Below are 12778 nucleotides of genomic sequence, written 5' to 3' on the forward strand. Positions count from 1 at the left end.
AAAAAATAAGAAAAGAAGAGAAGAAAAGAAAAGAAAAAAGAAGAAAAGAAGAAAGAAAGCAGGGAAAAAGAGGAATGAAAGAAGAAAACGAAGCAGAGGCTGGAAAAGCAAAATCAAAAGATAAACCCAAGCGAAGAGACAAGGTTTAGATTCTAACTAGGTACTATAAGTATGAACACGAGACTGTAGTACGGAATAAAGAGCTGATAAACCAACAGGGAGCAATAAGCAGGCGGAAAACGCGCCCCAATTATTGGTCTTTCCGACACGTAAGTCTGCAGGCATCTGGAATCGCGGAAACAACTTCACGGCCGAATCTCTGGCAATTGCCTTTTCCACCTCCTCGCCCTGGACCGAGAACCCTTCCATCATCCGCACATATTTGTTGATCGTACTGACCGGTGCATAGGGGAAGTCACTGCCATAGAAGACATGCCCCCCCTTTGCAAATCCATTCCTCCCCACCAGTAACTGCATGTTTTCATCGTTGCCAGACAACGCCAGATCAAAATAGAAGCTCCGTGCCTGCTCCAGAAAGTCTTCTGGGCTGATGCTGGTCAACTTGGCATCGTAAAGAAGATGTGCTGCGCGTGTCGCAAGGATAGGCAATGTGCCACCGCCATGGGAAAGGATGATCTTGACATCCGGGTTGCGGGAGATAGTGCCAGACGTAATCAGATCGACAGCCGTCCTGCACGTCTCATGCGGGTAGTCAATAATCGGCTGGGGAAGCGCAGGATTGACGAGGATCGACCGGTTCCGAGCGTCCGCCGCCGTATTCGTCGGATGGATGAACACGACGGCCTTGCGGCGGTTCAGTTCCTCCCATAGAGGCGCAAAGGCGTCATGCCCAAGATAGCCGGTTCCAGTATAGCGGGTGTATAGCGTGATCCCATCTGCATGTAGGGTCTCTAGCGCGTAGATCGCCTCCTCGATAGCAGCAGGGATGGTGTCGGGGGTCAGATGGGGTAGACTCGCGAAGAAGCCGAAACGGGTCGGATTTTCATTGTGCACCTTCGCTGCGTAAAGATTAATTTCTCGGGCGAGGGTGGCCGAAGCTCCAGGCGAGTGGGCCAGGATGGAAGTGCCCGGCGCAGTCAGGGAAAGGATGGCCGTTCGGGTGTTGTGGGAGTCCATCAGCGAGAGACTGGATTCCGGCGTCCATTGGGGGAGATGCCACCCCGAGGGATCTCCTCCAGTGGTCTTGAATGCTGTTTGGGAAAGGTGAAGTGAGTCAAAGCACAGTACTGGTTGATGGAGGCCAATGCTCACCCTCAACATAAGCGGGGGGGATAAAGTGATGGTGTACGTCGATACGGTCCATCGCGAACGTTTGATTGGTAATGGATGGGCTGCTGGCTCGAGTAAGAGGCAGATGGTTCTGTGTCGGTTATATACAACACTTTAGAATAGGCGAGTATGTGGAATTCAAGGCCGAGCGGCTCGGCCGGAAATCCGCGCGAGTTCAGGAGAATCCTGGACTTTGCGTGCCCGAAGGATCATCCAGAATATATTCAGTTGACTAGACTAAGAACGGTCATTGTAACCCGAGGCGCGTATGATGAATTCCATGGGAACTGGGGCGAATGCTGTTCAGTTGATACTGTTCTACGTGACTATTATGACGAAGTTCTATTGCTGAAAAAAGTGCTCGTTCTGGTCCTGCTGCTAAACGACTGTACATATATATACATATATATATATGCCCATATGACTGGCAACCACAAACACGCAAGAACTTATTCAATGACTCCACATCATCTTCCACACACGGCAGCGGCCATTGAGGTCCACTAGTATACTTTCATGGGTGCGTGATGCACCCTCAACAGAACGAGTTCCAATAAAGAGACTCCCGTCATATACAATCCTAGTTTGATATTCGCTTTGAAGACCCATCCGCCGGAGTGTCGGTCCTTGAGGTTCAAGGACAGGACATGCCATGGCACACTGACGGCCCACACTCCAATTCCCAGTATCCAGAAGATGAGGGAAAGATCGGCCCGCAGTGCTGTCATGGCGAAGAAGGCAATCTGTAGGATTCCGAGCCCCGCGAGGAGGATCTTGACATTGGGTCCCATCCAGACCGCGAGCGATTTGACGCCAGCCTTCTTGTCGTCCGGCAGGTCTTGTGTCGCATAGAAAACGTCAAAGTAGACAACCCATGCGGCTGTAGCGAAAAATAGCGGCAATGCCTGGTCGAGATGATCCAGATCCCCGGTAACACCCACCCAACCTGGAAACACCGCGCCTCCTATGATTGCCCCAAGAACAACTTGTGGAAAGGGCATAAGGCGCTTCATAAAAGGGTAGATCACACTCAATACCCAGACGGGTATGAAGCTCACCGTCACAGCCGGACCCAGAGTAGCCCAGGTAATGGCGAACGTAAAGGGCACCCAACAGACAAAGGCAAGCAAGGCTTCTGGCGTGCTAATCATTCCGGATGGAAGAGGGCGCACCTTGCAACGCTGGACGTGCTTATCCAAGCTCTGGTCACAAATGTCACTGCCCGTAGTCAGAAGAGTACCGGGGAACAACAAAGCAAAATGGTACAGACTTGAAGGTGCAAAAGGCACAATGAGTTGCGGTTACGCTGGCCCAGATGCCGAATAGGAACCTGGCGAAAGCCACCGGCTCGAGCACGGTGTCTGATACACCCGCAGCTACACACGCTCCCCAGATAGATGGATACCAGCATAGCCAGGATTCGCGAGTATGCAATCGGGCTAGCTCCCAGATGCCGCGTGGCACGTTCCGTGACGAAGTGGACGGCCTCGTCGTTACCGAGCGCTTAGTAGTAGACATGACAATATTGCGACTATATTGTTTGTTGTGAGGGGGGCGAGTATGAAGAAGGTGGATGAGAGAATGAGGAAGGGGAAGGGGAACAACGACCATGGATATAATTTGAACTTCCCCAGAGTAGATCAGACTGGTCGATCAGATCCATCGCGTCGGTCTGATGAATTGTCAGCCGGCTTCAGCTGAGCCAACGCCATATCTATTTGTCGGCTTTGAATCTCTCCGTCCATATTTCCCCGTCCCACTTCGGCCGACGGCGAGCTGGCAACGCCGGCCCTCGATAGCCCTCGATGCCTCACTGTCATCTCACGGTACTTATCTCCCCCCCCAGCAACTTGATTTTTTTCTCATGCTTCTCATCACTCAACATGCCAGGCCTTGTACACACCATCATGCCCGCCTCTAGAAGCAGCACAAAGTTCTCCACCCCTGCTGAGGGCTCCGACAACGGCAAGGAATTTACCACGCCGGCGACCAGTACCGAGGGCCACGAAGTCCCGGACAGGCCTGGAGATGCCCTTGCTGATGTCGCCATTATTGGAATGGCCTGTCGCACGCCCGGAGACGTCCGCTCACCCGACAGTCTATGGCAATACCTCCTGAAGAAGGGGGATGCATCTGGTAGCCTTCCCGATTGGCGTTGGGAGCCTTATCGACAGCGCCATCCTCGCAATGCGGCCCTGCTCGCCCAGACCACAGCCAAGGGTTACTTCCTCGACGACATTGATCATTTTGATGCTGCATTCTTCTCCATTTCACCCAGAGAGGCGGAGCAAATGGATCCTCAGCAACGCCTTGCGCTGGAGGTTGCCTGGGAGGCCCTGGAAAATGCCGGAATATCACCTCCCCAGCTTGCGGGTTCCAACACCTCGGTCTACATGGGGGTAAATTCAGACGACTACGCCAAGTTACTCCTCGAAGATCTGCCGAATGTTGACGCTCACATGGGGGTGGGCACTGCCTATTGTGGGATCCCGAGCCGGATCTCATATATTTTGGATCTCATGGGGCCCAGCGTTGCCTTGGACGCAGCTTGTGCTTCCTCCTTGGTGGCTGTCCACCATGCACGCCAGGCAATCCGGGCTGGAGAAACTGACCTGGCAATAGCAGGTGGGGTCAATGCTCTGCTTGGTCCCGGCTTGACCCGAGTGCTGGACGAAGCTGGAGCTATATCCACCGATGGCAAGTGTCGCTCCTTCGATGAGACCGCCAGCGGCTATGGTAGAGGAGAAGGGGCAGGCGTCGTGATTCTCAAGCGACTGGACAAGGCACTTGCAGATGGCGACCATGTGCTGGCTGTGCTCAAGGGCAGTGCAGTCGCTTCGGATGGCAAGACCTTGGGGATCATGGCCCCCAATGCGCGTGCCCAACTACTAGTGGCCCAGAAGGCTCTCGCAGAGGCCAAAGTGTCTGCTGATTCGATCAACTACGTCGAAGCTCATGCGACGTCCACATCCCTGGGCGATCCGACCGAAACCAACGCTCTGGCCGAAGTCTATGGTGCGGGATCGGGGCGCAGCCCATCTGATCCCTGCTATATCGGCTCCATCAAGCCCAACATTGGTCATTTGGAGGCCGGTGCCGGAGTGATGGGACTCATCAAAGCGGTACTGGTTCTTCGCCACGGCCAGGTTCCCCCGCAGGCCAATCTCAAGACTCTGAATAGCAAAATTGCTTGGAACGAGAATCTGCTGTGTCCACCGCGCGAGCTGGTGACCTTGCCGTGCCCGGGGCCGATTCATCCTTTACGCGCGGCCGTGGCATCATACGGATATAGTGGTACTGTGTCGCACGCGGTACTCGAAGCATTTGCAGGACACTCCGAATTTGCCGAGCGTCTGTCGCAGATCCCTACCGGCGATGATCCTTCGCCCGTTCTTCTCCTCATTTCTGCACCCCAGGCTCGTCGGGTTTCCGCCGCCGCGGGCGCTCTAAAGCAATGGCTTAGCGAGAATGAAGCGTCTGTATCTCTCAAGACCGTCTCTTCGACTCTGGCTCAACGCCGGGCTCACCATCGCTACCGCCATGCCATTGTGGCGGACTCCGTCCCCGATGCCATTGCCGCACTCGATGATGTTTGCAAGGAGGCACCGAATCGATGGGTTATCAAGGACAAGATCGATGCTAAGGCCGTTAAGGGCCCGGTGTGGATCTTTTCTGGTCATGGTGCGCAGTGGGCAGACATGGGCCGTGAGTTATTCGAATCGAGTCCGGCATTCGAGGAGGTGGTCCGCAACCTAGAGCCCATCATCCAGGATGAGGTAGGATTCTCCGCCATTGAAACTCTGAAAAAGGGATGCCCCGATCGCTCCGACGTGGTACAGGTCATGACGTTCCTGATGCATCTTGGCATTGCAGCCGTCCTAGAGATTGAGTCAGGGCCTCCCAGTGCCGTCGTGGGCCACTCCTTAGGCGAGGCCGCCGCAGCCGTGGTGTCCGGCGCTTTGACCTGGCGCGAAGGGGCTCTCGTCGTGTGCCGTCGGGCGCGGCTATATCGCGAGCTCATGGGGCAAGGCGCTATGGCTCTAGTGCGAGTATCTGCTGAGGAGGCTCGTACGCGTATTGGCAGGCAAAGTGGAGTTTGGGTAGCGATTGAAACATCCCCTAGCGCGTGTGTTTTGTCTGGTGAGGTGGACGCCGTTAAGCAACTCTCAGATCAGTGGCGCGAAGAGGGAATTGAGGTGCGTATGGTTGCCTCGGACGTGCCCTTTCATACGCCAATGCTGGAGAGGTTGGCCAAGCCTCTATATGAGTCGCTGCGGGGAGAACTTCATCCTCGTGTCCCCAACCGGGCGCTCTTTTCGACCTCGCAGCCGGATCCCCGTTCCGAGGTTTTGCGCGATGCCCAGTACTGGGTGACCAACATGATCCAGCCCGTCCGGCTGCAGTCTGCTATCGCCGCCATTGCACAAGATGGCTTCCGTGCCCTGGTGGAAGTGTCTAGTCACCCCATCGTGACACACTCCGTCGTGGAAACTATGGGGGAATGTACCGAGGATCCCGTTCTCGTCACCCCTACCATGGTACGTCGCCAGCCTGCGCTAAAGAGCATTTTGGCCGCGACAGGTCGACTGCATTGCTTCGGTTGTGCCATCAAATTCAATGAGTTGGACCCTAATGCGCCATGGAACTCGAGCGTACCCGGTACTCTCTGGCACCACCAACCATTCTATCGAGCCGTGAGCCAAACAGCGGCATCATCCCAACTCGAAACCACCCACGACCCGGCTGCTAACAACCTTCTGGGGAAACGCATCGCCCTTTGGGGTACAGAAGAGGTGCTGTATCAGACCCGCTTAGAGGAGGAGAACCGGCCATTTCCCGGTCATCACCCGCTCCATGGTTCCGAGATCGTGCCGGCGGCGGTGTTGCTGCGCACATTCCTGCAGGCTCTGACGCCCCGGTGTGTAGAGCAGGTGTCGCTTCAAGTCCCGGTTGTGGTGTCGCCGGCTCGCAAGGTCCAGATCCGCCACAACACCCGCAACATTACAATCACTTCGTGCCTGGAGGAGTCGAGCAGCCAAGAGGATGGGTCCTGGTTGGTAAACACCACGGCTGCAGTGGGTGCCGCGAAGGTTTTGCCTAGTCAGAGTCGTATGGACCTGTCAGAATTGCGCAAGCGATTGCCTCAAAAGCTGGCTGACAGCTTTTCCATTGACTACCTAGCATCCGTAGGTGTATCTGCCATGGGCTTTCCGTGGCAAGTGACCCACCATGTCGCCAGCGACGACGAGATGCTGGCACGGGTAGACGCAAACCCGGATAATATGGGAGGGATGAATGACTTCTTGACCTCGCTCATGGATGCTGCGACCTCCATCTCCTCTACTCTTTGGCACCGCCAGCCTCTGCTTCGCATGCCCACGTCAGTGCGTCGTGTCGTTGCCGTCCACGAGATCCCTATCCCGCGAGTAGTCTACATCCACTGCGCGAAAGTCGCATCCACCAGCGAGTGCACGGCTGATGTGACCCTTACTGGCGAGGATGGCACAGTCTTGATGGAGATCCAGGGCATGTCATTTGCCGGTTTAGAGGGCGAGAGCTTCTCGCGAAAGAGCACTGCAGGTCTAGTCCACCAGATTCAATGGCCTCCGGCAGCACTTGTCGAGGACCCTTCGGAATTCAGCCACATCGCCTTTGTCACGCCAGACATCACCGATCCTCGGCTGGAACAATATCAGAGCCAGCTCGATGCGCTGGCCATCTCGTCCTCCGTCCACCAGGCCGCTTCGGACCTACCCTTGACCAGTCATACTTCTCTCGCGGTGGTCTATCTGCCACAGACCATGATAGATGTCTTTGATACGGCAACCAGATCCTGTAATGACCTTGTTTCAATCATACAGACTATCACTGCGGCTGCTTCTTCAACTACGCGTGTCTTCGTCCTCACCGCAGGAACCGAACTCGGTCACAGCGCTCTTTCGGGTCTCAGCCGAATCATCCAGGCTGAACACCCTGACATCTGGGGTAGTCTCATTGAGGTCGAAGACACTGTCTCTCTCCCACTTATGGCCATGCGCTATGTTCGGGATGCCGACGTGGTCAGGATCAAAGATGGCGTCCCACGCATTGCTCGTCTTCGGCCGCTTCCATCTGCTTCTTCCTCCTTTACGACTCTCACCTTCTCTCCGGCCTCGACCTATCTCATCACCGGCGGACTGGGTGCTCTTGGACTGTCAGTTGCCCACTGGATGGTTACTCAAGGCGCTCGGCGCCTCCTCTTGCTGTCTCGTCGCGCTCTTCCTCCGCGCAGCACATGGTCCTCCACGCATATGAACAATCCTACCATCCAAAGCATTTTGGCCCTCGAACGCCTCGGAGCCACGGTCCACTGCCTTCCCATCGACATCTCTCTGCCCATGGCTGCCTCCGGACTTCGGTCCACCCTGGAGACTCTGAACCTTCCTCCCGTAGCTGGTGTTATCCATGCCGCTGGAATTGTCAGTGACCAGCTTGTTGAACAAGTGACCCCGGACGTCCTGGAGTCTGTACTAGCGCCTAAGATCAAAGGTGCTCTCAACTTACATGATGTCTTCCCTCCAGCGTCCCTGGACTTCTTCGTTCTGTTCTCCTCATGCGGTCAGCTGCTCGGATTTCCCGGGCAAGCATCGTACGCCAGCGGAAACGCCTTTCTCGATGGCCTCGCTCGGTCTCGCAGAGCCCAGGGTGATAATGCCATCTCGCTGCTCTGGACAACGTGGCGTGGAATGGGCATGGGGCAGTCCGCCAACGGCGCGATGGAAGCGGAGCTCTACGCGCGCGGAATCACCGATATCACACCCGACGAGGCGTTCCGGGCCTGGAGTGCCGTGGCATCCACTGGTGGCGGAGGCACAGATCATGCAGTAATTGTGCGAGCGAGAGTGTTAGAAGGTGGAGAGCCCTTGCCCCATCCTATTCTTACGGACATCGCTACAAGGAAGGCAGAGGTTGTCAATGCTGGAGAGCATCCCGCGGGTAGCCAGGAAGTAAAGTTGAGTGGAAGGGAGTTGGAGCAACATCTCCGGGATGTCATTAATGGATGTGTGTCGAAGACGTTATCGGTCAAGGAGGACGAGATCGATGATGCTGTGGCATTGGCAGAGATGGGTATGGATTCAGTGATGACGGTCAATTTCCGAATGACCCTGCAACAGACGCTCAAGGTGCCAGTCGGGCCAACGTTGATCTGGAAATGCCCGACTGTGCAGCATTTGGTGAAGCACTTTACAAAGGAGCTGGATGCTTGATCATGTACATTAAGGCATTATTGGACTGTTATGCATTGAATTTGAGCAACTATGATATCCCCATCCCTCATCTTCGTTTGAAGTTTTTGGAAGACGGTTGGCCGATTGCCATAACTGGAGGGTTAATCTCCCATGCTTGTAGGGGTGACACCCACGTATTGTAACAATTTGACAAGACTAAGTACGGTTTGTATGCTTCTTTGACCTGCAGTTATCTGAAGTATACCTTAACATTCTTCTGTCAAATATATTATGCAATGGGTGTTTTTAGAGGTCTCGGGACATCCGCCAAGTCATACTAACCCTTAAAATAATATGAACCTATAAAGGCAATATCCTAGCAGTAAGTGCTAACTAGAATATATCTCGGGGAGTATAAATACACGACTGAGGACAAGATATATCTATCTAAACACATAAGGTTTTTGCGTTCATTCGTTGAAGTTTAACCAAACTCGACGGACTCAAACCCAATTTTTATAGAAGGTTAATATTATTATGATAAAAAGGAGTTTATAGTGTGCCGAATATTTAACCATGTATTGTTTATAAGTCCAAACGTAAATTTGCGCCAATATTGGGCGGCCACGTACGAGCGGGCAGATCTGTGCCCCCGAAAGGAATTGACAAAATATATTGGTACCGCATGGCGCCCCTCCCCATTAAGCTTAGAGAATATTACATCTTATATGCCATTGAGACATTCCACTTATACTTTAAACCGGCTTTCTTAGTCCATGCGCCTCTTCGTGAGTGCCCGGAACTCTCCGTGGAACTGTGGCACGACCATGTCATCCCACTTCATGTCCTCCGGTGTCGTGCCCACCAACTCCAGGTCAAATCGTCGCACAATGTACGCAATTGCCATATACATTTCCATGTACGCCAGACTATACCAAAAATGTCAGTCAATATCAGTACGGGCAAGGATTCTACATACTTGATTCCTAAACATGAACGACTGCCCCGCGAGAAGGGTACCAGAAACTTGGCTCTCTTTGCCGTGATTTCCGGTCCCTGCAACCATCGCTCCGGATCAAACTCATGCGGGTTCTCAAAGAGGTCCTCATTATAGTGGATGTGGTAGATGGCCATGCCCACTCGTGTGCCAGCAGGGATAAATCGACCATCAGGAAGACGAACGCCACCGGGGGGCACAAGGCGCGGAGTACGGGAGGCGGCGGGGGATGAGTATCGCAATCCTTCCTTGATGACTGCTGTCTGTTGTGTATGACATCTCGGTTAGCCTGACTCTACTGTAGACGGCGACAATTGATTATGATAGCAGACAGACCAGATACGGCAGCTGCTCGAGCTGGATGTATTGGGCATGAGAGGTTGGCGTCGGCATGACCGTCTTCAACTCCGCCAGGAGACGGTCGTGGATCGTCCGGTTGTGGATGATGTTGAACAGGGTGACAGTATTGGCAATGCCGGTGGTGTCATCTCCAGCAGATATGAGCGTCAGGATCTCATCGCGCAACCCTTGTTTGTCGGGCACTTCGTAACCCTTTTCGGGAATGGGAATAAGCAGCCGCTCCATGACAGTGGGGAAATTAGGAGTTTTCCCTTGTGCTGCGGCTTCGATATATTCGTCTATCCGGCGGGCCGCAAACTACATATAATTAGTAAGTACTATCAGTCAGAGCAGCTGAACAAGCATCATGGTCGTTGAAAGGACGTGCTTCCATGCGCAGAGCATACCTGTTCCAGCTCGTGCCCCATTTCAACAGAATGCGAAATTCGCCTCGCGATCCATAGTGGCAGTGAGCTGAGAAGCCGCACAAACGGAAAGGCCTTAATAACGTGCAGGCTCGGTAGATATTGCTGGAACACGCGCACGGGGAGGGACTTGAACTCTGGATCCGCAATAGCATTTAGAGACTGGCCAAAGGCAAATTGGGAAACCATATCTGGTTGACACTGTTAGTGACCTTGAACAGGAAAACTGCGATCGGAAAGCTAGGCAAGGTGTACATACCCATCGCAAGAGATTTCAGGGCCCACTCCATGGAGACAGGCTTCCCCTGGCTGTAAAGCTCATCAAACCGTTGACTGCAGTGGTCAACATGTTCCATCAACATGTTCTCCAGACTGAGGATGTTCTTCTTGGAGAACAGAGGCTCCAATGGCGCTTTGCGCTGCTTGTGACGGACGGGGTCACTCTCCGCCAGGGTGCTTGTCGGCGCCCCCAGCACCTTGTGCATAGAAGGGTCTTTGTAATACTGGCTCCCTGGCCGGTACAACTCATGATAGAAGGCTGGATCATAGATGTGCACCTCATTCGGTCCCATGCGTAGGGCAGGCCCCAGACGCTTGTGCATCTGTTCGAGCTTGAATAGAGTCTGGCCCTTGTGGCCTGGCCGTACGCCGATGTTCCAGTATGCCTCCCAGCTGCATTAGGGTATTGTCAGCGATTATATTCGAGCCTTGGGAAGGATGTGACACTCACTATTCACCCAAGGCAGCCCATGGTGACCCCGGGAAAATAGCCAGCGGGCTGAAGAAGATCAGATACACGGCACGGATAGCATGATAAACAGCAAATGTGGCCCCCGCAATGAGCCAGATGCTGACAGGCAATTGCGACAATGAGCTGGACAGCAAAGATTGTAACGCCATGGCTGGTGGACCTGTATTGGGTTCATCCCCGGGTTGTTCTCTTGGGACTGCATATAAACTAGTATTACTGCAGGACCGCCGATCGGCCGAATCCACAGTCCCAACGACGACCGACAGCACCGAAGTCCGAAAGGTTTACATAAGGAAGACACATAACCAGGCGGAGAGGACGGTAAAACCTGGTGGCGCTGTAATCATCGCTTACGTTAGTTATGGGTGTTTCGAAGGCGGAACTTCACGAGCCTGTCCCATCCCACTCGTGGGTCTGGGAAGCGCTCCTTTCTCGCTCCCTGGTCAGCACGCACTATACTGCTCTCGCCTTCCTCCTCGCCGTGTGCATCCCTTCAGCTCCGCGCAAATCTATCCTCCGTTATGGCCTGCTACTCCTTCAGATTACCTGCGCTTTGCAGGCTTTTGTGGCACCTCCACCACCGACCTCCGACTCGGCTGTTCTCTACACTACGGGCGTGCTAATGGCCAATCTCCTGGCTCGCTACTTTGACCGACTCTACACTACTGTTCCTGAAGAATCGTTCCACCGCATCTCATCCACCAACCAGAGCGAGGAAGATGCTACCAAGCTTCCCCTCACCCAACGCTTGCCCTGGGCATTGGAGCTTTTCAGTGTCACCCGCGGTATCGGTTGGGATTGGCGCGTGTCCCGTATTCCAGAGCTCACGGCACCAAAATCCCGAGCTCGCTTTGTGACAGCTCGTCTCCTGACAATAATCACCATGTACGCCGGCCTATACTTGCTCGAGGTTACGTGTCAGGAGCTTCTCGCTTCGTACCCAAGCCCAGGAATTGCCGATGGCAATCCGATTCAAATCCTCATGGGTGATCTGTTCCTGTACGGGCTAATAGTCCTGGGCCTTGCATTGGTTATTTACAGCCACTTCGCGCTCTTCGTCTTGCCACTATCTATTCTCTGCGTTGGTCTGCAGATTGGCCCCGTCGCATGGCGTGATATGTCCGCCTGGCCTCCGGATTACGGTAGTTTGTGGGAGTCATACAGCCTTCGACGTTTCTGGGGCATCACCTGGCACCAGCAGCTACGGCGCCATACAGGGGCACCTGCGGCTTATATACTGTCCTTACTACCTGAAGCAATGCGAACTTCAAAACGGCGACCTGCTCGGCTGATCAGACGGTATTTGTTCGTGCTGATAACATTCGTCGTATCGGGCTTGATTCATACGTTTGGATCGTACCACGTGTCGCGCGGGATGGGGATGCCATCATCGTATGGTGGAGAGGTAAAATATTTCATCTCGCAAGCAGTGTTCATCATGATCGAGGACTTCGTATGCTGGATGCTGGGGATCGATGACCGGTCGGCGGGGGAGGCTTCCACGGTCCGACGGTGGGTGGGATACACTGTGACGGCAGGCTGGTACTTCTGGAGCCGCGTGCATTGGAGTGTGATGCCGGTGGCCCTGGCCAGTGGGATCCAAGATGAAAGAGGGCCGTTGTTCATCGCGTTGGAGCATACGCGACGGTCCGCAGCGGCGGTTCCGGGAAACTTCGTGGCAAAAGCGTGGAAAATATCGCCGTGAGCCATGTTGCCGGACACAGTGGGAGCAGAGTGGATCGAAGATTACGCAAAGAGGCTAGTATCA

The 12778-nt window shown here is 54.1% G+C and overlaps 4 protein-coding genes across 4 annotated transcripts; 2 read left to right on the forward strand and 2 right to left on the reverse strand.

The window, feature by feature from the left end:
- Window positions 1-156: 156 nt before the first annotated feature.
- BDQ94DRAFT_177115 (uncharacterized protein) lies at window positions 157-2441 on the reverse strand (the record flags this gene model as incomplete). The annotated part of the gene is made up of 3 exons (XM_026772825.1): window positions 157-1211; window positions 1273-1381; window positions 1803-2441. The coding sequence occupies 3 exons, from the start codon at window positions 2439-2441 to the stop codon at window positions 157-159; spliced, it is 1803 nt and encodes a 600-aa protein (XP_026628012.1).
- A 756-nt stretch (window positions 2442-3197) lies between these two features.
- Window positions 3198-8537, forward strand: BDQ94DRAFT_168679 (type I polyketide synthase; the record flags this gene model as incomplete). The annotated part of the gene is made up of 1 exon (XM_026771127.1): window positions 3198-8537. The coding sequence occupies one exon, from the start codon at window positions 3198-3200 to the stop codon at window positions 8535-8537; it is 5340 nt and encodes a 1779-aa protein (XP_026628013.1).
- Window positions 8538-9267: 730 nt separating this feature from the next.
- BDQ94DRAFT_177121 (cytochrome P450) lies at window positions 9268-11343 on the reverse strand (the record flags this gene model as incomplete). The annotated part of the gene is made up of 6 exons (XM_026772826.1): window positions 10990-11343; window positions 10519-10931; window positions 10242-10450; window positions 9832-10152; window positions 9478-9758; window positions 9268-9427 (listed from the first exon to the last, which is right to left on the reverse strand). The coding sequence occupies exons 1-6, from the start codon at window positions 11157-11159 to the stop codon at window positions 9268-9270; spliced, it is 1554 nt and encodes a 517-aa protein (XP_026628014.1). The 5' UTR covers window positions 11160-11343.
- A 28-nt stretch (window positions 11344-11371) lies between these two features.
- Window positions 11372-12777, forward strand: BDQ94DRAFT_177124 (wax synthase family protein; the record flags this gene model as incomplete). Its single annotated transcript, XM_026772827.1, has 1 exon — window positions 11372-12777. One exon carries the CDS (start codon window positions 11372-11374, stop codon window positions 12713-12715), a length of 1344 nt encoding a protein of 447 aa, XP_026628015.1. The 3' UTR covers window positions 12716-12777.
- Between the last annotated feature and the right edge of the window lies 1 nt (window position 12778).

Source organism: Aspergillus welwitschiae, assembly GCF_003344945.1.
Source record: "Aspergillus welwitschiae strain CBS 139.54b unplaced genomic scaffold BDQ94scaffold_10, whole genome shotgun sequence".
In the NCBI taxonomy this organism is placed as follows: Eukaryota; Fungi; Ascomycota; class Eurotiomycetes; order Eurotiales; family Aspergillaceae; genus Aspergillus; species Aspergillus welwitschiae.